The sequence below is a fragment of the Oncorhynchus tshawytscha genome, linkage group LG11 (genome assembly GCF_018296145.1).
Source record: "Oncorhynchus tshawytscha isolate Ot180627B linkage group LG11, Otsh_v2.0, whole genome shotgun sequence".
Taxonomy (NCBI): domain Eukaryota; kingdom Metazoa; phylum Chordata; class Actinopteri; order Salmoniformes; family Salmonidae; genus Oncorhynchus; species Oncorhynchus tshawytscha.
The window spans coordinates 44092433-44120406 of record NC_056439.1 but is presented as its reverse complement, the minus strand read 5'-3'; the positions used below and the strand labels follow the sequence as shown (position 1 = coordinate 44120406).

The 27974-nt window shown below is 41.7% G+C and overlaps 1 protein-coding gene across 1 annotated transcript in view; it reads left to right on the top strand.

Annotated features, from left to right (window-relative positions):
• LOC112262214 (interphotoreceptor matrix proteoglycan 1-like) overlaps positions 1-27974 on the top strand; it is a 42465-nt gene that overhangs the window by 7833 nt on the left and 6658 nt on the right. The window contains exon 3 of the mRNA XM_024437916.2: positions 18500-18721. Coding sequence (XP_024293684.2) covers positions 18500-18721 — 222 coding nt within the window. The remainder of the gene's footprint in view (positions 1-18499; positions 18722-27974) is intronic.

The following is a 27974-nucleotide window of genomic DNA, read 5'->3' as shown; positions in this document are numbered from 1 at the left end:
ATCTGATGATAATTGCAACCAGAAGGCGGTAATGAGGTAATGAGGTGACCAATAATGGCTGCAATTGAGATCAGCTGTGCGTGTGAATTTAGAACATATTGATGGTTTAACGAGACATCAGCTGGCAATAATCTAGTGCCATCAATGGTTGTAATAGGCCACTTGTTATTTGAATATATTCCAATACATTTTAAATACAGCCTATCCATTGTCACATAATTAAAGGTGTGAAAACCGATTATAGGCTACTGTTTGTGTTTCCCTGGCTGAGCTAATGAGCTCATTTGGGACATCAGTTGATTGACAGATGTAGGCCTCCTCTAGAACTATAAACTTTCCTCCAGTGTGGATGCTATGCCATGTTTTATAGTTAGGCTGTGGATAATCTGTCAAATTACTGTGCATTCGGAAAGTATTCCGACCCCTTGACCTTTTCCACATTTTGTTACATTATAGCCCTATTCTAAAATGGATTAAATCGTTTTTTCCCCTCATAAATCTAAACACAATACCTCATAATGACAAAGCAAAAAACTGTTTTTAAGATTTTTTTCAAATGTATAAAAAAAACAATAACTGAAATATAAGTATTCAGACCCTTCACTAAGTACATTGTTGAAGCACCTTTGGCAGCAATTACAGCCTTGATTCTTCTTGGGTGTGACACTACAAGCTTGGCACAACTGTATTTGGGAGTTTCTCCCATTCTCCCAAGTGGTGCAGCGGTGGTGCAGTGGTCAAAGGCACTGCATCTCAGTGCTAGAGGCATCACCACAGACCCTGGTTTGATTCCAGGCTGTATCACAACCAGCTGTGATTGGGAGTCCCGTAGTGCGGCACACAATTGGCCCAGCATTGTCTGGGTTAGGGTTTGGCCGGGGTAGGCCGTCATTGTAAATAATAATTTGTTCTTAACTGACTTGCCTAGTTAAGTAAAGGTTAAATAAATATATGGTGGTGGCAGCATCTTGCTGTGGGGATGTTTTTCAGTGGCAGGTGTAACAGTATAGCTTCCGTCCCTTTCCTCGCTCGAACCAGGGACCCTCTGCACACATCAACCAGTCACTCACGAAGCATCGCTCCACAAAAGCCGCGGCCCTTGCAGAGCAAGGGGAACCACTACTTCAAGGTCTCAGAGCGAGTGACGTCATTGATGTTAACACAATTAGCGCGCACCACTGCTAACTAGCTAGCCATTTCACATCGGTCACACTCACACCCCTTTTGACCTCCTCCTTTTCCGCAGCAACCAGTGATCCGTGTCAACAGCATCAATGTAACAGTATAGCTTCCGTCCCTCTCCTCGCTCGAACCAGGGACCCTCTGCACACATCAACCAGTCACTCACAAAGCATCGTTACCCATCGCTCCACAAAAGCCGTGGCCCTTGCAGAGCAAGGGGTACCACTACTTCAAGGTCTCAGAGCGAGTGACGTCACCGATCGAAACGCTATTAGCGTGCACCACCGCTAACTAGCTAGCCATTTCACATCGGTCACACAGGGACTGGGAGACTTGTCAGGATTGAGGGAAAGATGAACGGAGCAAAGTACGGAGAGATCCTTGATAAAACCTAGCATTCAGGATGTCAGACTGGAGCGAAGGTTTTACCCTCCAACCGGACAACAATCCTAAGCACACAGCCAAGACAATGCAGGAGTGGCTTGGGGACAAGACTCTGAATGTCCTTGAGTCGCCCAGTCAGAGCTCGGATTTGAACCCGATCGAACATCTCTGGAGAGACCTGAAAATAGTTGTGCAGCGATGCTCCCCGTCCAACCTGACAGAGCTTGAGAGGATCTGCAGAGAATTTAAAAAAAACATTTTTTATTGAACCTTTATTTAACTAGGCAAGTCAGTTAAGAAGAAATTCTTATTTACAATGACAGCCTAGGAACTGTGGTTTAACTGCCTTGTTCAGGGGCAGAACAACATATTTTTACCTTGTCAGCTCAGGGATTCAATCTAGCAACCTTTCGGTTACTGGCCCAACGCTCTAACCACTAGGCTACCTGCCGCACCATGCATCAACGTAGGGATGGTGCCAGGTTTCCTCCAGACGTGACGCTTGGCATTCAGGCAAAAGAGTTCAATCTTGGTTTCATTGGACCAGAAAATCTTGTTTCTCATGGTCTAAGATTCCAAGTGGGCTGTTATGTGGCTTTTACTGAGGAGTGGCTTCCGTCTGGCCACTCTACCATAAAGCCTTGATTGGTGGAGTGCTGCAGAGATGGTTGTCCTTCTGGAAGTTTCTCCCATCTCCACAGAGGAACTCTGGAGCTCTGTCAGAATGACCATCCGATTCTTGTTCACCTCCCTGACCAAGGCCCTTCTCCCCGATTGCTCATTCTTGTTAGTTCCAAACTTCTTCCATTTAAGAATGTTGGAGAACACTGTGTTCTTGGGGACCTTCAATGTTGCAGAAATATTTTGGTACCCTTCCCCATATCTGTGCATTCACACAATCCTGTCTCAGAGCTCTACGGACAATTCCTACAACCTCATTGCTTGGTTGTGGGACCGTATATAGAGGGACCATATATAGACAGGTGTGTGCCTTTCCAAATACTGTCCAATCAATTGAATTTACCACAGGTGGACCCCAGTCAAGTTGTAGAAACATCTCAAGGATAATCAATGGAATTTTGATTCTCAACGCAAAGGGTCTGAAAACTTACATTACCAGTCAAGTTTGGACACACCTACTCATTCAAGGGTTTTTCTTTATTTTTTACTATTTTCTACTTTGTAGAATAATAGTGAAGACATCTAAACTATGAAATAACACATGGAATCATGTAGTAACCAAAAAAGGGTTAAACAAAGCAAAATATATTATATATTTGAGATTCTTCAAAGTAGCCACCCGTTGCCTTGATGACAGCTTTGCACACTCTTGGCATTCTCTAAACCAGCTTCATGAGGTAGTCACCTGGAATGCATTTCAATTAACAGGTGTGCCTTGTTAAAAGTTACTTTGTGGAATTTCTTTCCTTCTTAATGCGTTTGAGCCAACCAGTTGTGCTGTGACAAGATAGGGGCGATATACAGATGACAGCCCTATTTGGTACAAGACCAAGTCCATATTATGGCAAGAACAGCTCAAATAAGCAAAAAGAAATGACAGTCCATCATTACTTAGAGACATGAAGGTCAGTCAATCCAGAACATTTCAAGAACTTTGAAAGTTTCTTCAAGTGCAGTCGCAAAAACCATCAAGCATTATTGTGAAACTGGCTCTCATGAGGATCACCACAGGAAAGGAAGACCCAGAGTTACCTCTGCTACAGAAGATACGTTCATTAGAGTTACCGGCCACCGAAATTTCAGCCCAAATAAATGATTCACAGAGTTCAAGTAACAGACACATCTCAACATAAACTGTTCAGAGGAGACTGCGTGAATCAGGCCTTCATGGTCAAATTGCTGCAAAGAAACAACTACTAAAAGACACCAATAAGAAGAAGAGTCTTGCTTGGGCTAAGAAACACAAGCAATGGGCATTAGACTGGTGGAAATATGTCCTTTGGTCTGATGAGTCCAAATTTGAGATTTTTGGTTCCAACCGCTGTGTCTTTGTGAGAAGCAGAGTAGGTGAACGGATGATCTCCGCATGTGTAGTTCCCACCATGAAGCATGGAGGAGATGTGAGGGTGCTTTGCTGGTGACACTGTCTGTGATTTATTTAGAATTCAAGGCACATTTAACCAGCATGGCTGCCACAACATTCTGCAGCGATACGCCATCCCATCTGGTTTGCGCTTTGTGAGGTTTCCATTGCTAAGCTGTTATGCGACGGCAAAAGTAACAAAGGCCTACTGTACTTTCAGTTTGATGCCAGCAGTTGAAGTTGTCCTTGCTGTGAGGCTTTAATATTTAATTTCATAAAGCTGTCAAGATGTTTATGCAATTGAGCCTATCCAAAGATTATTTGGTTGAGCTGAGACACTTTTATTTGATGTGTAAAGTATCACACTATTCATTTTACATTGAAATAAATGCAATTGACTATATAAATTAAGAAAATATTTTACTTTCTGATGTATGAACTCCTCCACTCATTCAGTGCTTGAATCAAATGTGAAAGGGCAAAATTGCAAAGAATTTGCGGCTTAAAGTCCTTTAAAGTTTATAATTTCCGCCTCGAAATCTCTGACCTGAAGCACAGCATATAGAGTCTATTTTCTATTTCTTTGTTTGTTTTCTCTTTCATTTGTGCAATCAGTTAGCATGCCATCTACTGTTGCTTGTTACAGACATGGGATCGTAATTGAGCCAGTTTGATACAGCAGGAAAATAATCCTGCAGCAACGGGAAATGTAAATTATTATGTGGATTATAATTCATGTACATTTTTGTAGGGATTGATACATTTTTCGTACTGCAATCAAGTCTGAAATTTCAAAGTGTAAATTAATAACTTAGAAGCCTAAAGTGTGTGATCAAGTTAAGAGCCTACATCTGTAGGTCTGTGCATGAATCAATTTAGCCTATATTACCTTGTATTATTACTAATCATGTTTTATGTTGGATGTGCGCTCACAATCTAACTGTTATTTGCCCAATGATTTTCGTAAATAATTTCTTAATTTTTTTGCTTTCATTGAAGAGATAGAACAGTGTTGGAAAGACGGGGAAGATAGGGGGAGGTGGAGACAAAGGGCAGTGGGCCGGATTCGAACCCATGTCGACTCTGGCATACAGAACGTGTTTGGACCCTACAGGCACTGAGGCCACCAATAATTTATTCTATCTATTGCTTGCCTTGAACTAATGATAAAACAATTGATCCCCAAAAATATATGGATTTTCCCTAACAAAAAATACATCTACCCCCCTACAAATATGTCAAATTATTATAACCCACATAAGAATTCACACGAGACGCGCTGTAGCCTGCGCTAAGTCTAAGGCTACTTCATCTGATGGTCCTGCAGTAAAGGTACAATGTAGGTACCATTCTGCGTTGTAAGCAAACACCGCTTCCATCTGCCCCCTGGCAGCGATTCAAAATATCTATTTAGATTTTCAAAAACTCCTGCTGCAGGATTAGTTTCCTCCTGTAATGAAATGGGTCAGTTTAAGATCTGACAGCTGCAGGAAATGTTTGTTTCCTGATTCACCCACAAAGTCCTTCTCTCTCAGTGCCATAGACAGTGGCCGGGCCTTAGTAGCCTACATTTCCACCGAACAACCCTGGACATCAGCATTCAGTGGAGGTGTATGCAGCCAATCCAGATAGGGACGACATGGATGGACATGTTACAGCGTCAACTAGAACTCTGTGACAGACATTATATTACTCATTTACAGAGCAGCTGCCCTTATCCAAAGCAATTTCCATTGCTTACAATTTTCATACTGAACATTTTCAGGGCATATGGATGATTAGTGTATTAATCAAGGTTAATTGCTTCTCCCCTGGGTAAACCAGAAGTGTTCCCTCTGGGGCCCTGAGTTTTGAAACTTCAGACTACAGTCTTGACAAATCACAACACGGCTCATTGAAACTGCTGCATCTCAAGGTTACCTTTTTGACGCAGATACAAGTGGGGCTTGAAATTATTGACACCTTTTTTATGTAATCTGATCAAAGCACCGGTTCCAATCCAAGTGCCAATGCTGTGTAGCGAACTCCAAGCGTTTACATTTGTTGGATGACATGAAAATAGACCTCTTTGGCCACTTACACCAGTGGTGGGTTTGGCGTTGTAATGAGAACGCATAAGCAGAAAAGAACCCCATACCTTCTGCAAAATAAGATGCCGGATCTTTGATGTTATGGGGCAATTTTGCTTCCACTGGTCCTGGGGCCCTTGTTAAGGTCAACTTCACCCAGTACCAGGACATTTTTTGCCAAAAGCCTTTGCCAGGAGACTGAAACTTGGCCTCAAGTGGATCTTCCGGCAAGACAATAACCTCTAGCACACATCAACAGTTATCACAAAATCAACATTTTGCCCAATCTGAAACCCAATGAAAACTGAAAACAGTGGTTTGAATTGAAGAGGGCAGTCCATAAGCGCAATTGAATGATATCAAGGATCTGGAAGGATTCTGTATGGAGGAGTGGTCTAAGATCCTTCCCAATGTGTTCTCCAACATTTTAGATTAAGGCTCAGTGCCATTACCCTCGCAAGGTAAGCTATTGAAAGGTATTGAAAACAGTGGAGTCAGTCATTTTGTAAATTTGTTTTCATTTCTTGTTAAACAAAATATTTTTCTCTGAGGAATTGTATTTGTATAAAATAATATCATTTCCCAATTTCTTTGAGCATACAATATAACTCACTATTTGAATTATTTATTTTATACAGTCATTTTTGCTCATCTTTATCAAGGGTGTCAATAATGTTGGACCCCATAATACATTGACGTAAATTAGTACATAGAGTGCCGATTTTAGCCTGTAAATCTTGGTGGGGCAAAAAGAAAAGAAGTGGAATGCATGCTAGCAAAGCCACTACACAACACAGCACTAAACAATACAATTATTGCACTATAACGGTGACAGACGGTTCCCACAAACTGTTAGGGCCTACATAAAGCTGGTTCAACAGCAGAGTCCCAACAGCAGTCCCGACATCTTTCCACAGATACACCTGGCTATCAGCGGAGCCTTGTCTGGCAGCGAAACAGTTCATTCAGCCTCATTTACTGCCTTTAAAAAAACATCGCTGATTAAGTTGACTTGCTTAAACAAAAGTGGTTTCTAGTGACAATTGATATGAACAAACTATGGCATAAGGGGGTGACAAGCGGATAAGAGGCAATCTGTAATTTCGATTAAGACAATGAGCGAGCTAGGACGGACGTAACGTTAGTCAATATAACTATTTGATAAGCAACAGAATTCAGAACATGGGACATTCTTGCAGTGCTCTCCCTGTACACCAAGTCAGAACCATAGGTAAATAAAGGGGCAAATAAGCAGACAATGACAGCTCTTACAATATTCAATGGTTACATTTCTCTAAAACAGGTGATAGGCTACAGTAGAACAGTCAGAACAGTGGGCAAAATTAAGAGGGGTAAACATCTTACTACACAACATACACTTAGTATTACTTTCTTAGCTACAGTATACATATCTCACTGGCATATTACATAATTTATGAAACAGCATACAACACATTTTTGGACTCACATTGTTGTGTTCGGCTCACTTGAACAGGAAGGTGGCGAGGTGGTCCACCAAGTTAATAGTTGTTTTGAATGTGGCACAAATCATGCTTCATTGACAGCAGGCTGAAACACCTGCATTTTGGAACTGCCTTACTCAAGAAAACAAAAAAGAGACCATGTTTGTGTAAGGCTTTATTTACTCAAACACATATATTGTTTTTTACATTGTTTGCAAACTGATATGTGACATGTATTAATGCCATACTCATTCAAAGGTTTTTCTTTATTTTTACCATTTTCTACATTGTAGAATAACAGTGAAGACTTCAAAACTATGAAATAACACGTGTGGAATCATGTAGTAACCAGAAAAGTGTTAAACAAAGCAAAATATATTTAATATTTGAGATTCTTCAAAGTAGCCACCCTTTGCCTTGATGACAGCTTTGCACACGCTTGGCTTTCTCTCAACCAGCTTCACATTGAATGCTTTTCCAACAGTCTTGAAGGAGTTCCCACATATGCTGAGCACTTGTTGGCTGCTTTTTCTTCACTCTGCGGTCCGACTCATCCCAAACCATCCTAATTTGGTTGAGATCGGGGGATTGTGGAGGCCAGGTCATCTGATGCAGCACTCCATCACTCTCCTTCTTGGTAAAATAGCTCTTACACAGACTGGCGTTGTGTTGGGTCATTGTTCTGTTGAAAAACAAATGACAGGCCCACAAACCAGATGGGATGGCGTATTCCTGCAGAATGCTGTGGTAGCCATGCTGGTTATGTGTGCCTTGAATTCTAAATAAATCACTGACAGTGTCATCAGCAAAGCACCCACACAGGATAATGCATCCTCCTCCATGCTTTACAGTTGGAAATACACATGCAGAAATCATCCATTCACAAAGACACGACGGTTGGAACCAAAAATCTCCAATTTGGACTCCAGACCAAAGGACACATTTCCACCGGTCTAATGTCCATTGCTCGGGTTTCTTCTTTTTATTGGTGTCCTTTAGTGGTGGTTTCTTTACAGCAATTTGACCATGAAGGCCTGATTCACACAGTCTCCTCTGAACAGTTGATGTTGAGATGTGTCTGTTACTTGAACTCTGTGAAGCATTTATTTGGGCTGCAATTTCTGAGGCTGGTAACTCTAATGAACTTATCCTCTGCAGCAGAGGTAACTCTGTGTCTTCCATTCCTGTGACAGTCCTCATGAGAGCCAGTTTCAATATAGCACTTAATGGTTTTTGCGATTGCACTTGAAGAAACTTTCAAAGTTCTTGACATAATCTGGATTGACTGACCTTCATGTCTTAAAGTAATGATGGACTGTAGTTTCTATTTGCTCATTTGAGCTGTTCTTGCCATAATATGGACTTGGTCTTGTACCAAATAGGGCTATCTTCTAAAATGTATTCCAGGTGACTACCTCATGAAGCTGGTTGAGAAAAAGAGTGTGCAAAGCTGTCATCAAGGCAAAGGGTGGCTATTTGAAGAATCTCAAATCTAAAATAGATTTAGATTCGTTTAACACTTTATTGGTTACTACATGATTCCATATGTGTTATTTCATAGTGTTGATGTGGTCACTATTATTATAGAATGTAGAATATTGTAAAAATAAACTACTCTTGAATGAGTAGGTGTGTCCAAACTTTTGACTGGTACTGTATAAACTCATCAAAAAAAGAAACGTTCCTTTTTTCAGGACCCTGTCTTTCAAAGAGAATTCATAAAAATCCAAATAACTTCATAGTTATTCACTGTAAGGGTTTAAACACTGTTTCCCATGCTTGTTCAGTGAACCATAAACAATTAATGAACATGCACCTGTGGAACGGTCGTTAAGACACTAACAGCTTACAGACTGCAGGCAATTAAGGTCACAGTTATGAAAATTTAGGACACTATAGTGGCCTTTCAATGCAAATAGTCCGGGTAGACATTTCCTTCATTGTTCAGCAATCTTATGGCTTGGGGGGTAGAAACTGTTAAGGAGCCTTATGTGCCTAGACTTGGCGCTCTGGGTACTGCTTGCCGTGCGGTAGCAGAGAAAACAGTCTATGACTTGGGTGGCTAGAGTCAGATTTTTTGGGGTGCCTAATTAAGATCTTAATGGTGAATTCTCATGTTTTATTAGTGTTGATGTGATCAAAGACTTTATCAACTTCAAAGGTTTCATCGACTGAGTCAGAAGCAGTCAGTGGGTCAATTGGGGGGAATCATTGTCTTTTGAACCTGCAGCGTGAAACAATGAAGCTTTACACAAGCAGTCGTTACACTCAGAGAATAATAATCAAATATAGTATGGGTCATGGGTTTTTCACAATTTCAAAAGTAAGGGATCAGAAACTATAAAAGGTTTATTTCTGTGAGTTATTTGTTTATCCTCCATATCTGGTGTATAGGCAACTAGGGAAGTTCACCATTAACGTCTACAACTCTAGGTTTACTGTACACACTGACCACTATAAAGACTGTAGCGTACACAGGCACTATGCCCTCTGGTGGCCACTGGGCACACCTTAGCGCTGACCATCATCAATGGCTCCAGTGCAATGAGTAGTGGAGTGACTCACAGTAATGACTGCAGAATGTGGAATAAGGGGCAGTAGCAAGTAGGCCTAGATTATTGTAATCATTAACATAAAAATAATAATTTCTCACCATGATAGACATATTGAAATGGCTTCAAATAAAATCATGCTTTGTAAAAGCTCTAAGGAGATAGACTTATCTACTGTCAACCAATACCCTTGTCTGCCAAGCAAAACACTCCATACAGTATAAGTCCTAAAATATATAGAACATTGCCTACAAAAAGTACTTGAAAGGCTTCTTTTCAAAAATCACTTGAAAGACTTATTTTCAAAAAGTACTTGAAAGGCTTCTTTTCAAAAAAGTACTCATAGAAGCCTATATTGTGTCGATGTACTAATTTACGTCAATGTATTATGTATTAGGTCAATGTATTATGGGGTCTAAAATTATTGACACCGTTGATAAAGATTAGCAAAAATCACTGTATGAAATAAATAATTCAAATACTGAGTTATACTGTATGCTCAACAATTGGGAAATGATATTATTTTATATGCATACAATTTCTCAGAGAAATATATTTTGTTTAACAAGTAATGAAAACAAATCTCAAAAAGAAGGGGTAAAAATGATTGACTCCACTGTTTTCAATACCTTTCAATACCTTACCTTGCGAGGGTAATGGCACAGAGCCTTAATCTAAAATGTTAGACCGCTCCTCCAAACAGAATCCTTACAGATCCTTGATATCATTCATCTGCCCTCTTCAATTCAAACCACTGTTTTCAGTTTTAAATGGGTTTCAGATCCGGAGAATGGGGTGGAAGAATGTTGATTTTGTGGTACATTTTGATGTGTGCTTGGGGTTGTAGTCTTGCTAGAAGATACACTTGCGGCCAAGTTTCAGTCCCCTGGCAAAGGCATCCAGTTTTTGGCTAAAATGTCCTGGTAATGGGTGAAGTTCATGATGCCGTTTACCTTAACAAGGGCCCCAGGACCAAAGGAAGCAAAATAGCACCATTACATCAAAGCACTTTGAAGCCTTCTTTTCAAAGGCATGTTTTTAAAAAGCACTTTCATGGCTTATTTTTAAATGCTTCTTTTCAGAAAATACTTGAAAGGTGTTCTACCACAAGGATTTCAAGGAATGTCGGTAAGTTCCCAGGACGTCCACAAACCGTTAAATTGGATGGTGTCAATGGTGGCTGAACAGCTGCCTTATTTGATAAATGAGACATTGAGTGAAACTACTACGAGCAGCATCAAAGATTACTGGTGAGAACATCCAATGTCTGTCCGAACTAGGTGATGAGCTGGGCTGTGGCATGAGAAGACGCATTACGGCTTTCACTAGTGCTGGTTCAGCAGAGTGGCCAGGCCTCACTGGAGGAGCCTGTTAATTGGAACTGAGAGGATTGTCCTAAAATGGAAAGTTACGACAGAAGCCGCTGTCCATCTCTCTAATATTAGACCTCAGAGGAGTCTAGCGGCTGCATCTACCTGCACTAACAACCAGCAAAGACGTAGTGCAGAGCTCATCTTATCCAGAAGGTTCATGGTAGAGAAATAGGCTTAACTTCAACAAACAAGATAAAGTACTAATGCCAGCCATGTTGGTATGGTACGGTACAGTATCTCTCCCTGGGATCCATTCCCATGTTTAGCTGCTAATGTTTAGCTGATCCTTACAGATCCTTACCTTAGATCATGTATTTTTTTTTGCAGTGCAGTAGAGGGTCTTTATTGGGAAAGAAACAGCTTCAGAGCATCAGTATGAGAGAGCGTTCCCTTTCTTTGATTTCACTGTATAGTCACGTTCCTATGATCAACTCTGTTTCTCTACACAGAAAATGCACGCGTACACACGCGGTTAATATGCAGTGTGGTCAGTCATTCCTTTATTATAGTGGCAGCAGCCTCACAAAATGGCCTCAAGTCTGGTAAAGTAATCACTTCTGGCAGCTGGTCAGAGTAATGCTTCCTCTCTGCCGTAAATAAAGCAGACCCCTCTAATTGGGCAATGATTTAAGTCATTGTCCCGTTAGGAGGACAAGCAGGACATGGAAGGATTCATTGCTCTACAGTGTAACATCTCAAAGTGCTCAACATTACAGCTCAGTCAACCAGGTGTGTTTTGTCTCTATTGTACAACATAATTATTACTGTTCCTGGTATAGAGCTGAAAGAGGATGAACTCTTCTGTTTTCATGGGCATTATGACATTTCATGTCTTCCTACATATTTCAACATGTCCATTTCTCCGTGTAGGGTTTTAGGTTAGGCACAAACAAACCTTGACCCTAACCCAACAACCTTAACCTTCACCTTAATCCTAATACTAAAGCTAACCTTAAACCGTCTCTTAACTACTGTATGAACCTCATCTCTATCTCAAAACGTAACCAAAGGAGAGGGGAATGGGTAAATCCAGTGGGGTTAATGGGTGAATCCGGTTAGGTGAATGGGTGTATAGGTGAATCCAGTGGATGAATGGGTGAATCCAGTGAGGTGAATGGGTGAATCCAGTGTATGAATGGGTGAATCCAGTGTGTGAATGGGTGAATGCTGTGCTGAATGTAGCTGATCACTCACCCTCTGTGGTGGACAGTGAGCCTCCCCTGGAGCTTTCTCATCCCACTCTCACACAAACATGGATGATCACTTTAACTAGGTGATACCAGCTAGAGCCTGCTTACCCCACAGGCAGTAAGGGTGATCGCCAGTACACTCAGCATGCTTTCTACCAAAGCAATTTTTAATCTCTTTACTTTTTACTTAGAGTTAATTTCAGACTAAAGCCAATGTACTATACTAAACTTGACATGCTATGGTATTTTGGATGGTTGCAAGATATTTATTGACTGGGTGAAAAATCTGTTATGTGCACTTATCCCGAACTGCCCCTGTAAGTCGCTCTGGATAAGAGCATCTGCTAATGACAACTTAAAAAAAAAAAAATGTAATAAAGCACGTACAATTAATTGTTAATGGTAAATACATTGGGGCAAAAAAGTATTTAGTCAGCCACCAATTGTGCAAGTTCTCCCACTTAAAAAGATGAGAGAGGCCTGTAATTTTCATCATAGGTACACTTCAACTATGACAGACAAAATGAGAAAAAAAAATCCTGAAAATCTGAAAGACCAAGCCACGTTTCATCTTCAATGCCCTTGCTGGTGGAAGGAGGTTTTCACTCAAAATCTCACGATACATGGCCCCATTCATTCTTTCCTTTACAAGGATCAGTCATCCTGGTCCCTTTGCAGAAAAACAGCCCCAAAGCATGATGTTTCACAGTAGGTATGGTGTTCTTTGGATGCAACTCAGCATTCTTTGTCCTCCAAACACGACGAGTTGAGTTTTTACCAAAAAGTTCTATTTTGGTTTCATCTGACCATATGACATTCTCCCAATCTTCCACTGGATCATCCAAATACTCTCTAGCAAACTTCAGACGGGCCTGGACATGTACTGGCTTAAGCAGGGGGACACATCTGGCACTGCAGGATTTGAGTCCCTAGCGGTGTAGTGTGTTACTGATGGTAGGCTTTGTTACTTTGGTCCCAGCTCTCTGCAGGTCATTCACTAGGTCCCCCCGTGTGGTTCTGGGATTTTTGCTCGCCGTTCTTGTGATAATTTTGACCCCACGGGGTGAGATCTTGCGGGGAGCCCCAGATCGAGGGAGATTATCAGTGGTCTTGTATGTCTACCATTTCCTAATAATTGCTCCCACAGTTGATTTCTTCAAACCAAGCTGCTTACCTATTGCAGATTCAGTCTTCCCAGCCTGGTGCAGGTCTACAATTTTGTTTCTGGTGTCCTTTGACAGCTCTTTGGTCTTGGCCATAGTGGAGTTTGGAGTGTGACTGTTTGAGGTTGTGGACAGGTGTCTTTTATACTGATAACAAGTTCAAACAGGTGCCATTAATACAGGTAATGAGAGGAGGACAGAGAAGCCTGTTAAAGAAGAAGTTACAGGTCTGTGAGAGCCAGAAATCTTGCTTGTTTGTAGGTGACCAAATACTTATTTTCCACCATAATTTGCAAATAAATTCATTTAAAAATCCTACAATGTTATTCTCTGGATTTTTTTTCTTCTAATTTTGTCTGTCATAGTTGAAGCGTACCTATGATGAAAATGACAGGCCTCTCTCATCTTTTTTAGATGGGAGAACTTGCACAATTGGTGCCAGACTAAATACTTTTTGCCCCACTGTACATGTGTAAGATCTGTGAAATTGCATTTTGGTAGCAATTTCCCAAAGCATATCCTGACAAAAAAGTAAATCATATTATGTGAAGCTTCTATAAAATGTCTTGTCGCTGTAATATTGGTTAATATAATATTGGCTTATTGACAGTTACAAAGCAACACAAGTAGTCGAAAGCGCCTCACGGTCAAAGTTCAGTGTTCCCCTGGATGGATTTGTCCAGAAGAGGCTTATTTACGGCAGTAACATTTTTATAACAGGCTAGGGCTGGTAATCCTCTTGTCGGCTTGGGGAGCTGAGTGGAAACCACCACAGTACAGTTCAGGGTTCAGGTCCACACCAGCCCATTAACAGGAAGGAGGAGGAAGCAACAATAACAGAGCAGCTCTGCCACCTACCCAGAGCAGGGATAAAGCACATTGTGTCAGTCTGGGAGGTGGATGTCCAGTAGACCAGGGGTTCGCAAACTTTTTCACACGGGGCCCCCTTCCATCATTGGGGAACGTCCCCCCCCCCCCTGTGTGCACGCGTCACGTTCATTTCTATGGACACAAGCACTGTTGATGACACAAACTGTTCACACCACTCTTGTTGGTGGAGAGAATTTAGCAGGTTTAAAGCTTATTTCCTGCAATTCTACACATTTTGTCAAGGGCAAATGTTCTTGCAATTCTATACATTTTGCCATGTCTAACGTGTACTCGTGATATTTGAGTGACTAAAAATGTACAACAAAATCTATGGGATAAATAACCTAAATAAAAAACAGCTGACATGGGCTAGTTGATTTGGAATTTTAAAAGGTATGCAATGACTAACATGACAAGAGGAACTGATGATGCACTACCCAATTTCGAAATTGCATCTTGTGCATTCTAGTATTACCACTTTCAAGAGTACGTTTAAAGCCAGACTGAGTTTCTTAAAAAAATAACATCCTACAGCTCAGCAGCCTTGCTTGGCAGCCTGTAAATTTGGCACATCGAGGAGAATCTGGTCTGAGCTAGCCTGAACAGAGTGAGCATTGTGTGAACGGCACAGAAAATCTAGCCTGGTCTGGGAGCTGAGAGACTGAGGATCAGGGTGATAGGGACACTGACTGGCCACTATAGGGCCGTAAGTCGATGGGCCCTGCTGACTGACTGACAGATGAGGCTCCATAAGGGCCCTAACAGGATGAGGCTAGGCCACCACCACGTGGCCAGGGAGGGATTACGCTGAGCGAGCAGAAGGTAAACAGATTATTTCCGAAATGGAGCTTGCTTTTTGAATCTCGTCACCATTGTCACACTTATACCGACAGTGGAGTAACTTGGAGTTCCTTTCCAAGCCCTCTCACCTTGGCACCTTTTTCAATCCTTCGTCCAGGTCTGCAGGGATCATTGACTGACTCAACGATCAAACCAAGATTCTAACTCCAGGATTCTAACTCCATCTCCTAAAACCTAACTCTAGCCAAGACAATAGTGAACAACCCCTCTTTTGGCTCCAGAGCCTAGAGACTTTGTCAACAGTGACAATACATTTTTCGTCATGGACTCGAGATAAAGGTTTTCAGAGACTTTCCTTTTGTTTCCAAATGAAAACTTTTTGGCTCTGAAAGGACCTAAACTATTCCATCATGCATTTGAGAACGGGACTGTTCCTCACCCTATTTCTCTTTACACTTGCAGCCCCTCGAATCAAAGGTAAGCTCTCACACCAGGGACCTGTCTGGCTTGTTGTTTTGTTTCCTGTCTCACAGTGTAATTGAAGTGAAAATACAGTTGTGTTCTTTCACAATGATGGAGATATAGTGTGCATGCTTGAATACAGTACATTCTTGATGGGTCAGATCAGAAGGCAGAACCATTGTGATGGTATGGCAATTTTGACAAATTGACTATTTGCACATCTCTCATTAAAAGTTTATTCATACTGCAGAACTGAATGGAACCAACTTGAAAGCAAAGTGTATTTTAATAAAGTTTTTGACCTTCGTGCTGCATTGCGTAGGAGGACTTCCACAGAGAGCAGTGTGAGCCACTTGACTTCGACCTACACTCAATCAAGGGCAACAGCATTTACAGCTGCTTTAGCCAGCAAATACAGCATCAGCTCATCCTACCTGTCAAACTTGAATCCATGTGGGTTTTTTTGCATTGATTTGAATATACATTCCTATAAAATGTAATAAACATGGAGGACAAACTGTTAGGCCATATTATACAAGTCACTATTGGCTACTTTGAGCTAGTTGATCCCTATGGACACAATAACTAAAATTCTACAAAACTTTTCTATTAACCAACTTCTGTTGGGTCCAGATTTTGGCTGGATTGTGTCTTTGGTCCGTTCATTATCCCAAAAGAAACAAAGGCATTCTGTTCTCAGTGGCTCTGGACACTAATCTTTTCTGCCTTGTAGCTCTGTTCTGTGAGGCCCTCACTGTGGTGCTCCGCATTAGGGGACATTTCCCCTGCAAGCCCTCATGCTAGCCTATGTGCATTTCAGAATACTCATTCCTCACTGAGCACATTTCACATTGTGTCTTATTTGTTTTTCAAAATGTTCCCTAATTGGACAATAAATCTGGGTTTTGCGGCTAATGGTCCCCATTCTGAACCTAGCATTTGAACGTTGAAGTTTATTAGTGTCCAGTTGGGGTTGAGTGTTTGGGTGGTTGTGGTGGTGGTGGTGGGGGGGGGACATTGGGCATTGTCCCACCTTGGCATTGGGCATTGTCCCACCTTGAGACAAACAATGGATAACATTCTTGTCATAAATCTCTCTGTAACGGGCCAAATTGGGACCGGCGGCACCTTTGATCAAAATAAACATGGATCCTTATTACGGTTGGCATGTGTATGATATCACACTTCAATTAACCCAATGTTTCTGTGACAATGGGAACTGGATATCCGGATACTGGACAGTGAGAGACACAAACTATAATGTTGTGACTAAACAAGCTAGTTTTGGGAATTACCATTTCAAACAGCCTTGCCATTGCAGTGGATTAGCAGTGTCTGTCTACCGACCAACTCTGCTACTGAGCTTATACATGGTAATCTCTCAAACAAGGCACATTTTGGCCACCTCCCTGAGGTCAAAGTATAAGTGTTTATATCGTTTACACTGATTTCTTTGTGGCCTCTACTGCCTAATGCCGAGACATGGCAGGCAGATCAGATGAAGCCCCTAGCCTCTGTTAGGAACTCATTGCGCATGGGACTTAATGTCTTTAAAGGTCAAATACAACCGTTTTTATCTCAAAATCAAATCATTCTGGGACACAATTAAGTACCAAAAAATTAACAAAAATACTTCTTAGCAAAAAGCAATTTCTCAAGCAAGAATTTAGCTAGGACTGTCTGAGAGTGGTCTGTATGAGGGACCAGATTGGATGAGCCAAATGGGAGGAATATGTAACCTGAAAACAAGCTATTACTGGCAGAGAAGTTTGAAACTATTTGTTATTGGTCTATTAACTTATACCGCCTGGTGATGTCGCCAGGCAGGCCAAAACCCCATGCCTGCAAAACTAGCTGACGTTTTTGGCGGTCTTTTCAAACAGTTCATAATACACTATTATTACAACCTCATTGAAAAATATATATAAAACACAGGAAAATCCATTATTTACTGCACTTCCCCTTTAACAAAGCCTCTCTTTGAATGGAGTGACTGTATTCGCTGGCCTAATTTTCTTTCATAACACATTGGCACTACCTGCTGCGACGGACGAGACTGTGAAACGGGGGAAGTGGAGATCTTGTGTTTCCTGAATAGAGTAAAGCCAGCTAGGTCATATATAGCATTTCAGCAATTGGGGATATGTCTAATACGGCAATGATCTGAAGGACTCTGAAATAACATTGGTCAGTCATAATTGTTACAGTTAAGGTGGTCTAACCTGTTATTGTCAAACTATGTCATTCACAAAGGACCACTGAGCTATAGCTTTGTGTTGAGTCACTGTACAAGGATATGATGCCATTCAAAACAAATGCTGAGCATTGATGACTTTCAATAAAACACTTGCTCTTGACTCCCTTTGAAGATGCTCTGTATAACGCAACATGAACTAGTTCCATTGTGCTTTCAAAATTAGACTTAGTATCCTCAGATACTTCACCTTGCCACTTTAGTGTCTATTTATATCCAGTGACAGATAGGGACAGTTGTCCACTTAAAACACTGTTCAGTAGCCATTAGGTACAGTAAAGTATTTTAAGTAGCTACCATTTTACATAATATAGTCAGTTCAGGTTAGTCCTGAGATACTGTTTGGGAAAGAAACCAGCATACATCATGTTTTTTTTTTTTTTTTACCTATATTTAACCAGACAAACATAGCAAACGACAAAAAAGTTTTATTGTTACATACATGGCTACGTGCAGTGAAATGTGTTGTTTTACAGGGTAAGCCATAGTAGTACGGCGCCCCACGAGAAAATTAGGGTTAAGTGCCTTGCTCAAGGGCACAGACAGATTTTTCACCTTCTCAGCTTAGGTATTCGATCTAGTGACCTTTCGGTTATCGGCACAACACTCTAACCGCTAGGCTACACTATATTTAGGCATATTTGGCCAAAGAGGGATGCTAAAGATAACCATTTCTAATGTGTCTTTTGCAGACCTACAGGTCCAAGACTCGTTTGAAATCCGAGATGTCAAATACAAACACTTCCTAGAGAGTCTAAGACCAGTCAAACACACCACCAATGTCAAAATGATAAAGGACCTGGACAGGCAACGGACGAAGAGGTCGACGTTCTTCACCACGGGGGTGAAAATATGTCCTCAAGAGAAGATGAAGGAGGTCATCTCCAACCATCGGGCCTACTACAAACTTAGAGGTAAGGGCATGGTGCTAGCGGCGCGAAGGTTGTGGGTTCAATTCCTGCTGGGGTCACATGCGCTAAAAATGTATGCACTCCCAGTACTGTCACTTTGGATAAAAGTGTCTGCTAAATGGCATATAAACTCAGCAAAAAGGAAAAGCCCTCTCACTGTCAACTGCATTTATTTTCAGCAAACCTATACATGTGTAACTATTTGTATAAACATAAGAGTCAACAACTGAGACAAACTGAACAAGTTCTACAGACATGTAACTAACTGAAATGGAATAACATGTCTCTGAACAAAGGGGGGTCAAAATCAAAAGTAACAGTCAGTATATGGTGTGGCCACCAGTTGCATTAACTTCTTGATGACAGGGGGCAGTATTTCACATCCGGATATTTCACATCCGGATGAAATTCAACTGCCTGCTACTCATCCCCAGAAGATAAGATATGCATATTATTAGTAGATTTGGATAGAAAACACTCAGATTCTAAAACTGTTTGAATCATGTCTGTGAGTATAACAGAACTTATGTAGCAGCTGAAACCCAGAGGAAAAACCATTCCGTTTTTTTATTTTTTATTTGAGGTCACTCTCTTTTCAATGGGTTTTCATTGGGAATCCAGATTTCTAAGGGACCTTCATGCAGTTCCTACCGCTTCCACTGGATGTCACCAGTCTTTAGAAATTGGTTGAGGTTTTTCCTTTGTGTAATGAAGAAGTAGCCCTGTTCAAAACGAGGGTCACTTCAAGTGTACTGTTTGTTAGAGGCACGTGACCAGAAAGGTAGCATCAGTTTATTTTCTTCCTGTATTGAACACAGATCATCCCGTCTTCAATTTGATTGATTATTTACTTTAAAAAATACCTAAAGTTATACTACAAAAGTAGTTTGAAATGTTTTGGCAAAGTTTACAGGTAACTTTTGAGATATTTTGTAGTCACGTTGCGCAATTTGGAACCAGTGTTTTTCTGGATCAAATGCGGCAAATAAATGGACATTTTGGATATATATCGACGGAATTAATCAAACAAAAGGACCATTTGTGATGTTTATGGAACATAATGGAGTGCCAACAGAAGAAGCTCGTCAAAGGTAAGGCATGATTTATATTTTTATTTCTGAGTTTTGTGTCGTGCCTGCTGGGTAGAAATATGCTTCTCTCTCTTTGTTTACGGAGGTGCTATCCTCAGATAATAGCTGCGTTTGCTTTCGCCGAAAAGCCTTTTTGAAATGTGAGATGTTGGCTGGATTCACAACACGTGTACCTTTAATTTGGTATCTTACATGTGTGATTTCATGAAAGTTTGATTTTTATAGTAATTTATTTGAATTTGGCGCTCTGCATTTTCTCTGGATTTTGGCCAGTTGGGACTCGTCCCACATATCCCAGAGAGGTTGAGTACTGCAGTGCATCTCCTCCTCATAGACTGCACCAGATTTGCCAGTTCTTGCTGTGAGATGTTACCCACACTCTTCCACCAAGGCACCTGCAAGTTCCCGGAAATTTCTGGGGGGAAATGGCCCTAGCCCTCACCCTCTGATCCAACAGGTCCCAGACATGCTCAATGGGATTGAGATCCGGGCTCTTTGCTGGTCATGGCAGAACACTGACATTCATTTCTTGCAGGAAATCAACATTGTCATGCTGAAGGTTCATGTGCGGATGACCCTGCAGGAAGGGTACCACATGGGGGAGGAGGATGTCTTCCCTGTAATGCACAGCGTTGAGATTGCCTGCAATGACAACAAGCTCAGTCAGCAAACCATGCGATTATCTGAGGACAGCACCCCATCAAACAAACACAGACAATCATATTTCATCCCGCCAGGCGCGACACAAAACTCAGAAATAACGATATACCTCATGCCTTACCTTTGAAGAGCTTCTTCTGTTGGCACTCTAATATGTCCCATCAACATCACAAATGGTCCTTTTGTTCGATTAATTCCGTCGTTATATCTCCAAAATGTCTATTTATTTGACGAGTTTGATCCAGAAAAACACTGGTTCCAACTCACGCAACATGACTACAAAATATCTAATAAGTTACCTGTAATCTTCGTCCAAACATTTCAAACAACTTTTGATAAAATTAAATGTTAAATTAAATGTTCAAATAATCAATCAAATTTAAGTCGGCATAAACTGCGTTCAATAGCCGATAAAAACAAAGTGGAGCGAGCTTTCAGGTCGTGCGCCCCAACCATAACAGTTCACTAGACTCAACCCTCGTTCTGAACAACCCTACTTCTTCATTTCTCAAAGGAAAAACATCAACCAATTTCTAAAGACTGTTGACATCCAGTGGAAGCGATAGGAACTGCAAGCAAGTGCCTTAGAAATCTAGATCCACTTAGAAAGCCTATTGAAAAGAGAGTGACCTCAAATTCTTTTTTGCCTGGATGGTTTGTCCTCGGGGTTTCGCCTGCCAAATAAGTTCTGTTATACTTACAGAGATCCTTCAAACAGTTTTAGAAACTTCAGAGTGTTTCCTATCCAAATCTACTAATGATATGTATATCCTAGCTTCTGGGCCTGAGGAGCAGGCAGTTTACGTTGGGCACACTTTTCATCCAGACGTGAAAATACCACTCCTAGCCTAGAGAGGTTAATTGTTCATGATTCATTGAACAAGCATGGGAAACAGTGTTTAAAACCTTTACAATGAAGATCTGTGAAGTTATTTGGATTTTCACTAATTATCTTTGAAAGACAGGGTCCTGAAAAAGGGACGTTTCTTTTTTTGCTGAGTTTAAGGGTGTGGATCTAATGGGAACAGGAAAATATAACATACAGTGGGGAGAACAAGTTTTTGATACACTGCCAATTTTGCATGTTTTCCTACTTATTAAGCATGTAGAGGTTTGTACATTTTATCATAGGTAGGTGCACTTCAACTGTGAGAGACGGAATCTAAAACCAATATCCAAAAAAATCACATTGTATGATTTTTAAGTAAATAATTGCGGGCTTCTAAGTTATGGTTGAGACTTTACAATGTGGGAGAAGTTTGACTTGTGTTACGTATGCCTTTTGGAGGAGGGAACGCAACACCCCGCTACATCTCAACTCCCATGGAGAATTTTTTTTATGTGATCATAGGTGCGGGGAAGGACTACTGAGGCAGAGAAAAATACAGTTTACAGGGAATGTATTATTCCTAACACATGGTGATGTGGGGAAAAGGGGCTGGATGGAACCAAAGCAAAGGAAGTAAAAGTTAAGGAATCCCCTCTCCTACCTTGCCTGCCTTCCCACTTCTAACCTTTAGCACCACCTGGCGCGCTAACCGAGACAGGGAATTGCCATCCAGGTCTTACCTAGTGTGCATAAACAGATGAAATACTACAAGGTATGTAGGCCTGCAGGCCTCTTGCCTTAAAACTCATTCCCCTTCCAATACTCTGAAGGAGTGGCTACAAAATAATATCAAAAACACTTTTGCTGACCGCCACAACAACCAACACAGGACATAAAAAGAAGCTCTCCTCTTTGAGGAAGGAACACTGGCTTTTATCAAGCTGGAGGAGTTGGTAATTGAAGAAACAGCTGTATCCCCTGACGAGTGGGAGGGGTCAGAGCTCCCATCAGCGATGGGGCCGACCAGTCAGCTGCTTTAGGAATCCAGGAAGCCCTTTCCTTAAATAGACACACATACAAACCCACAACCACACAAAAACTGGGGAACGTAACACGTCCACCCCAAATTTGCAAACTCCCAGTTTTCAACAACAAAAACCAACACGCATCCCCAGTTACTAAAGCCGTGATAGAGCTTCGACAATCACGTTTGCCGAACCCTTCACATAGTGAATCTATAAATTGTATCCCTGTACAATCAGAGCCCAGCGCATAAGGCGGCATTCCTGATTGTACATTTGCCAAAAAAAACACTAAAGGATTATGGTCCGTGAAGACCAGAACAGGCAAGGCACTGGAGCCCACAAATACCTAATAAAAACTGTAAGGCCAGCAATAAAGCCAGAGTCTCTTGCTCAATGGTGGAGTACTTTGACTGACACGAGTTGAACTTACGGGAGACGAAACTGATGGGCTGATCCACTCCCTCATCTCCCTGCAAGAAAAGTGCACCCACCCCCACTACACTAGCGTCTACCTCCAACTTAAAAAGGTTTGTCAAAGTTGGGGGCGGCAAGCACTAGGGCACTACAAAGTAGGACTTTGGTGGACTCAAAAGCATAGTTACATTCCGGGGACCACATAATTGGTACTTTGGGACTAAGCAGAGATGTAAGGTACTACCATCAAAAAACTCTTACAGAACGTACGATTGTACCCTACCATCCCCAGCAATCTGTGCAACTGGCGGCGGATCGTGGGAGCAGGAAAAGCAACAATTGCTTCCACTTTGTCAGTTATTGGGCGCACTTGACCTCATCCCACCTGCTTCTCTAAGTAAGTCACAGTAGCCTTCCCAAACTCACACTTTGCCAAATTGAGGGTTAAAGAAGCATTCTCCAACCGCTGAAACACCCTTTTCAAGGTGGCGGGATGATCAGACCAAGTAGACAAATTAATCACCACAAGGTAAGCAGTACAATTTTGCACATTCGCAAACACAATGTTATCTAGGTGCTGAAAAGTAGCAGTTGCATTACACATTCCAAAGGACATCACAGTATATTGTACTAAGTTATCAGGTGTAACGAAAGCCGAGATGTCAGAAGCTCGAGAGGTCAGAGGCACCTGCCAATAACCTTTAAGCAAATCTAACTTACTTACGTAAGCAGCAGAGCCAATTCTATCAATATGCAGTCATCTAAGCGATGTAGAGGAAAAGAATCAGACTTTGTAACGGTATTTACGCCACGAAAGTCCGTACATAAGCGGGACGTGCCGTCAGGTTTAGGAATGATAATACACGGGGAACTCCAGGAGCTGTTACTGGGTTTGCCATGTCATTCTATAATAAATAAGCTACCTCACTTTTCATTACCTCCCTTTTCTTAGCGTTAACCCGGTACGGATGCTGACGTACAGGAGCAGCGTTCCTCACATCCACGTCATGTTCCAAGATGGATGTGCGACTTTGAGAAAAATATTTATCAATAGGATAAGATCATTAGTTTGATCGTTATCCAAATGTTCCATTTGCGAGGGTGACTTTTTCAGCATCGAATTACATAAGTGTTCACACCGCTGTAACGTATGGCTTAACTCCAATCCGTTCTCCTTATCTAAGTCCCAGCCAGGCTTCAGCACCACCGCAGCCACACCCACACTGGAGAGGGTGGGCAGGACTGGCTTACCTGAGGAGCTGTCTGGAGAGTCACTCATTTAATACGCTTTCAGCATGTTAACATGGCACACATGGGAAGAAGGCCTACGATCTGGGGTCTTTATCACATAATTGGTGTCACTGAGTTTCTATTCCACAAGATATGGCCCAGAAAAACGTGCCAACAGAGATGAGCCAGGGAATGGCAACAAAACTAAAACTTGATCCCCTGGTGCAAAAGAACAGCCAACAGCCTCTTTATCATAATGTATTTCATGCGTTTTCTGAGACGAGGAGAAAGACTCTTGGGCTAACACGCATGCGGCGTGCATTCTCTCCCGCAACTTACTGACACAATCCAACACATTTTTTGGGCGCTACTGGGTGTAGGAGATAGGATATGGCCTTCAAAACCTTTAGCGGCTCCCATGGGGTGTGTCCAAACACAAGGTCAGCAGGGCTGAACCCAAAGGATTCTTGTATTGTTTCCCTGATAGCAAATAGGACAAATGGCACACCCTCATCCCAATCAGTACTGGCATCCATGCAATACTTGCATAGCGTCGCCTTAAGTGTCTGATGTCAGCGTTCAAGGGCCCCTTGACTCTCCGGATGATACATACCGGAGACCTGATGGGAAATACACAGAGTCTTTAATACATGAGAAAAGTTTTGACACAAAGTTGGTTCCCTGATCAGTTTGGATTACTTTAGGGAGTCCAAACGTAGAGAAGAACTTACAGTTTGGAAATTGCTCCCTATGACGAACCAGACTTGTGGAGTTCTACACTTTTTTTCTGAGGTCTTGGCTGATTTCTTTTGATTTTCCCATGAAGTTTACATACACCTTAGCCAAATACATTTAAACTCAGTTTTTCACTTTTCCTGACATTTAATACTAGTAAAAATTCCCTGTCTTAGGTCAGTCAGGATCACCACTTTATTTAAAGACTGTGAAATGTCAGAATAACAGTAGAAAGAATGATATATTTCAGCTTTTATTTTTCTCATCACATTCACTATGGGTCAGAAGTTTACATACACTCAATTAGTATTTGGTAGCATTGCTTTTAAATTGTTTAAAACTTGGGTCAAATGTTACGGGTAGCCTTCCACAAGCTTCCCACAAAGAGTTGGGCTAATTTTGGTCCATTCCTATTGACAGAGCTTGTGTAACTGAGTCAGGTTTGTAGGCCTCCTTGCTCGAACATGCTTTTTCAGTTCTGCCCACAAATTTTCTATAGGATTGAGGTCAGGGCTTGGCCACTGTGAAGGCCACTGCAATACCTTGACTTTGTTGTCCTTAAGCCATTTTACCACAACTTTGGAAGTATGCTTGGGGTCACTGTCCATTTGGAAGACCCATTTGCGACCAAGCTTTAACTTCCTGACTAATGTCTTGAGATGTTGCTTCAATATATACACAACATTTTGCCATCTATTTTGTGAAGTGCATCAGTCCCTCCTGCAGCAAAGCACCACAACAACATGATGCTGCCACCCCCATGCTTCACGACTGGGATGGTGTTCTTCGGCTTGCAAGCCTCCTCCTTTCTCCTTCAAACATAACGATGGTCATTATGGTCAAACAGTTCTATTTTTGTTTCATCAGACCAGAGGACATTTCTCCAAAAAGTACGATCTTTGTCCCATGTGCAGTTGCAAACCGCAGTCTGGCTTTTTTAATGGCGGTTTTGAGCAGTAGCTTCTTCCTTGCTGAGCGGCCTTTCAGGTTATGTCAATATACGACTACTTTGTACCCGTTTCTTCCAGCATCTTCACAAGGTTCTTTGCTGTTGTTCTGGGATAGATTTGCATTATTCGCACCAAAGTATGTTCATCTCTAGGAGACAGAATGCATCTCCTTCCTGAAAGGTATGACGGCTGAGTGGTCCCATGGAGTTTATACTTGCATACGGTTTTTTGTACAGATGAACGTGGTACCTTCAGGCATTTGGAAATTGCTCCCTATGACGAACCAGACTTGTGGAGTTCTACACTTTTTTTCTGAGGTCTTGGCTGATTTCTTTTGATTTTCCCATGTTGTCAAGCATAGAGGCACTGAGTTTGAAGGTAGGCCTTGAAATGCATCCACAGATACACCTCCACTTGACTCAATGTCAAATAGCCTATCAGAAGCTTCTAAAGCCATGACATAATTTTATGGAATTTTCCAAGCTGTTTAAAGGCACAGTCAACTTAGTGTATGTAAACTTCTGACCCACTGTAATTGTGATACAGTTAATTATAAGTGAAATAATCTCTGTAAACAATTGTGGAAAAATGACTTGTGTCATGCACAAAGTAGATGTCCTAACCGACTTGCCAAAACTATAGTTTGTTAACAAGAAATTTGGGGAGTGGTTGAAAAATGAGTTTTAATGACTCCAACCTAAGTGTATGTAAACTTCCGACTTCAACTGTAACTAGTGCCTTCATCATAGGCTTAGCCGTTTTTGTACGGAGAGGGATAGTCTCTGGGTATCGAGTAGCACTGCACATTATTGTTGTAAAACTGGTTACCTGACCTGGTTTTCGGGATCGGACCTACACAATAGATTATCACTCAATCAAACGGTTCCCCCATCACAGGAATCGAGCAGAGCGACGGAAGAGGAACTGTTTGATTCGCTTTCCCAGTGAGTTGACATACATGACATGTTTTAAAAAATTGGACAACATCAGACCTGGCCAGAAAAAAGGACTCGGTTATAAGTCTTCGTGATCCCTAAATCCGGACCATGCCTGGTCATGAGCGAGTGACAGCACCTGCTGTCGGAACAGTGTAGGAACAACCACTTGAAACACTTCACTCCAGTCATTAACTGTGTTATGAGCTGTCCATTTAAGCATCAAAACTCCTGCTTTCATAAAGTAGGAGGTGTCACTAGTTTTACTTCCTCAATGGAAATTTCCAAAGCAAAACATTTGCGAAGACTGGTGTCTCCCTTTTGACATTCAATCACCTTCTCGGGGGTGACAGACACAAGAATGTCATGTAATTGGGGCGCAATTTTGTTTCCCCCTGCCTTAGTTTTTATGGGGGTAGAAACTGTTGGCCTTGCAGAAGGCATACTCGGTGCAATGTCTTCTACCTCAATATGCTCATTAAGGGAACTAGACAAATCCACCACATCTCCCAGCTTGCGAGATTGTGCCCTCTTTAACACACAAGCAGGAAAAACATGGGGAAATGCTTGAACCAATTTATCATCTGCAGTTTTGATTTCTGGGTTGTCTACTTCTAACACAGGAGTCACGTTACCACCAGCGATATCATTTCCTAGTAGCAAAGTGACTCCTTTTACTGGCAGTGTAGACACTCCACCAACACGGAAACGTCCTGATACCAAGTCTGACACTAAGTGGACTCAGTGTAATGGTACAGGTATGGTTTTTGTCTCTATCCCCTGTAATATGACATGCGAGCCACAATATTTCAGGGGACCAGGGTAAAGCATCAGTAACCATTACTGACTGCACCGCCCCGGTGTCTCGTAAGATCTGTATGGACTTTTGATCAGCTTGTTCTCCAGTTAAGGAAACGGAGCATAGATAGGATCCAGTTTCCCAAATGCTGAATCAATAAGTTGGTCCAACGGACGAGCCACAAACTGGACTAAATCCACGCTTTTTAATTTAGGGGATGGTGATAGGGACTGTTCTGGTTTATTTTTCAAAACCAGGCAGTCCGCAATCACATAACCCTTTGGGTGACAGTATAAACAATCACGGATTTCGTGCGAAGGCTTAGGGTCTTTGGAAGAAAATGACCTGAACGAGGCACTGATGACGTAATCACTCAGCCTTCAAAACGAGGTGCACCAAACACAGTCTTGTGTGTCAGAGCGTACTCATCTGCCAACACTTCTGCCTGAGCCAATGTCGCGACTTTCTGTTCATTTAAATGAACTACAATTATATCAAGCAGGTTGCTTTTAAAATCCTCCAACAGCATCAACTCCCGAATATCAGCAAAGGTGTTAGCTTTGCTGGCTGAACACCAGCGATTAAACA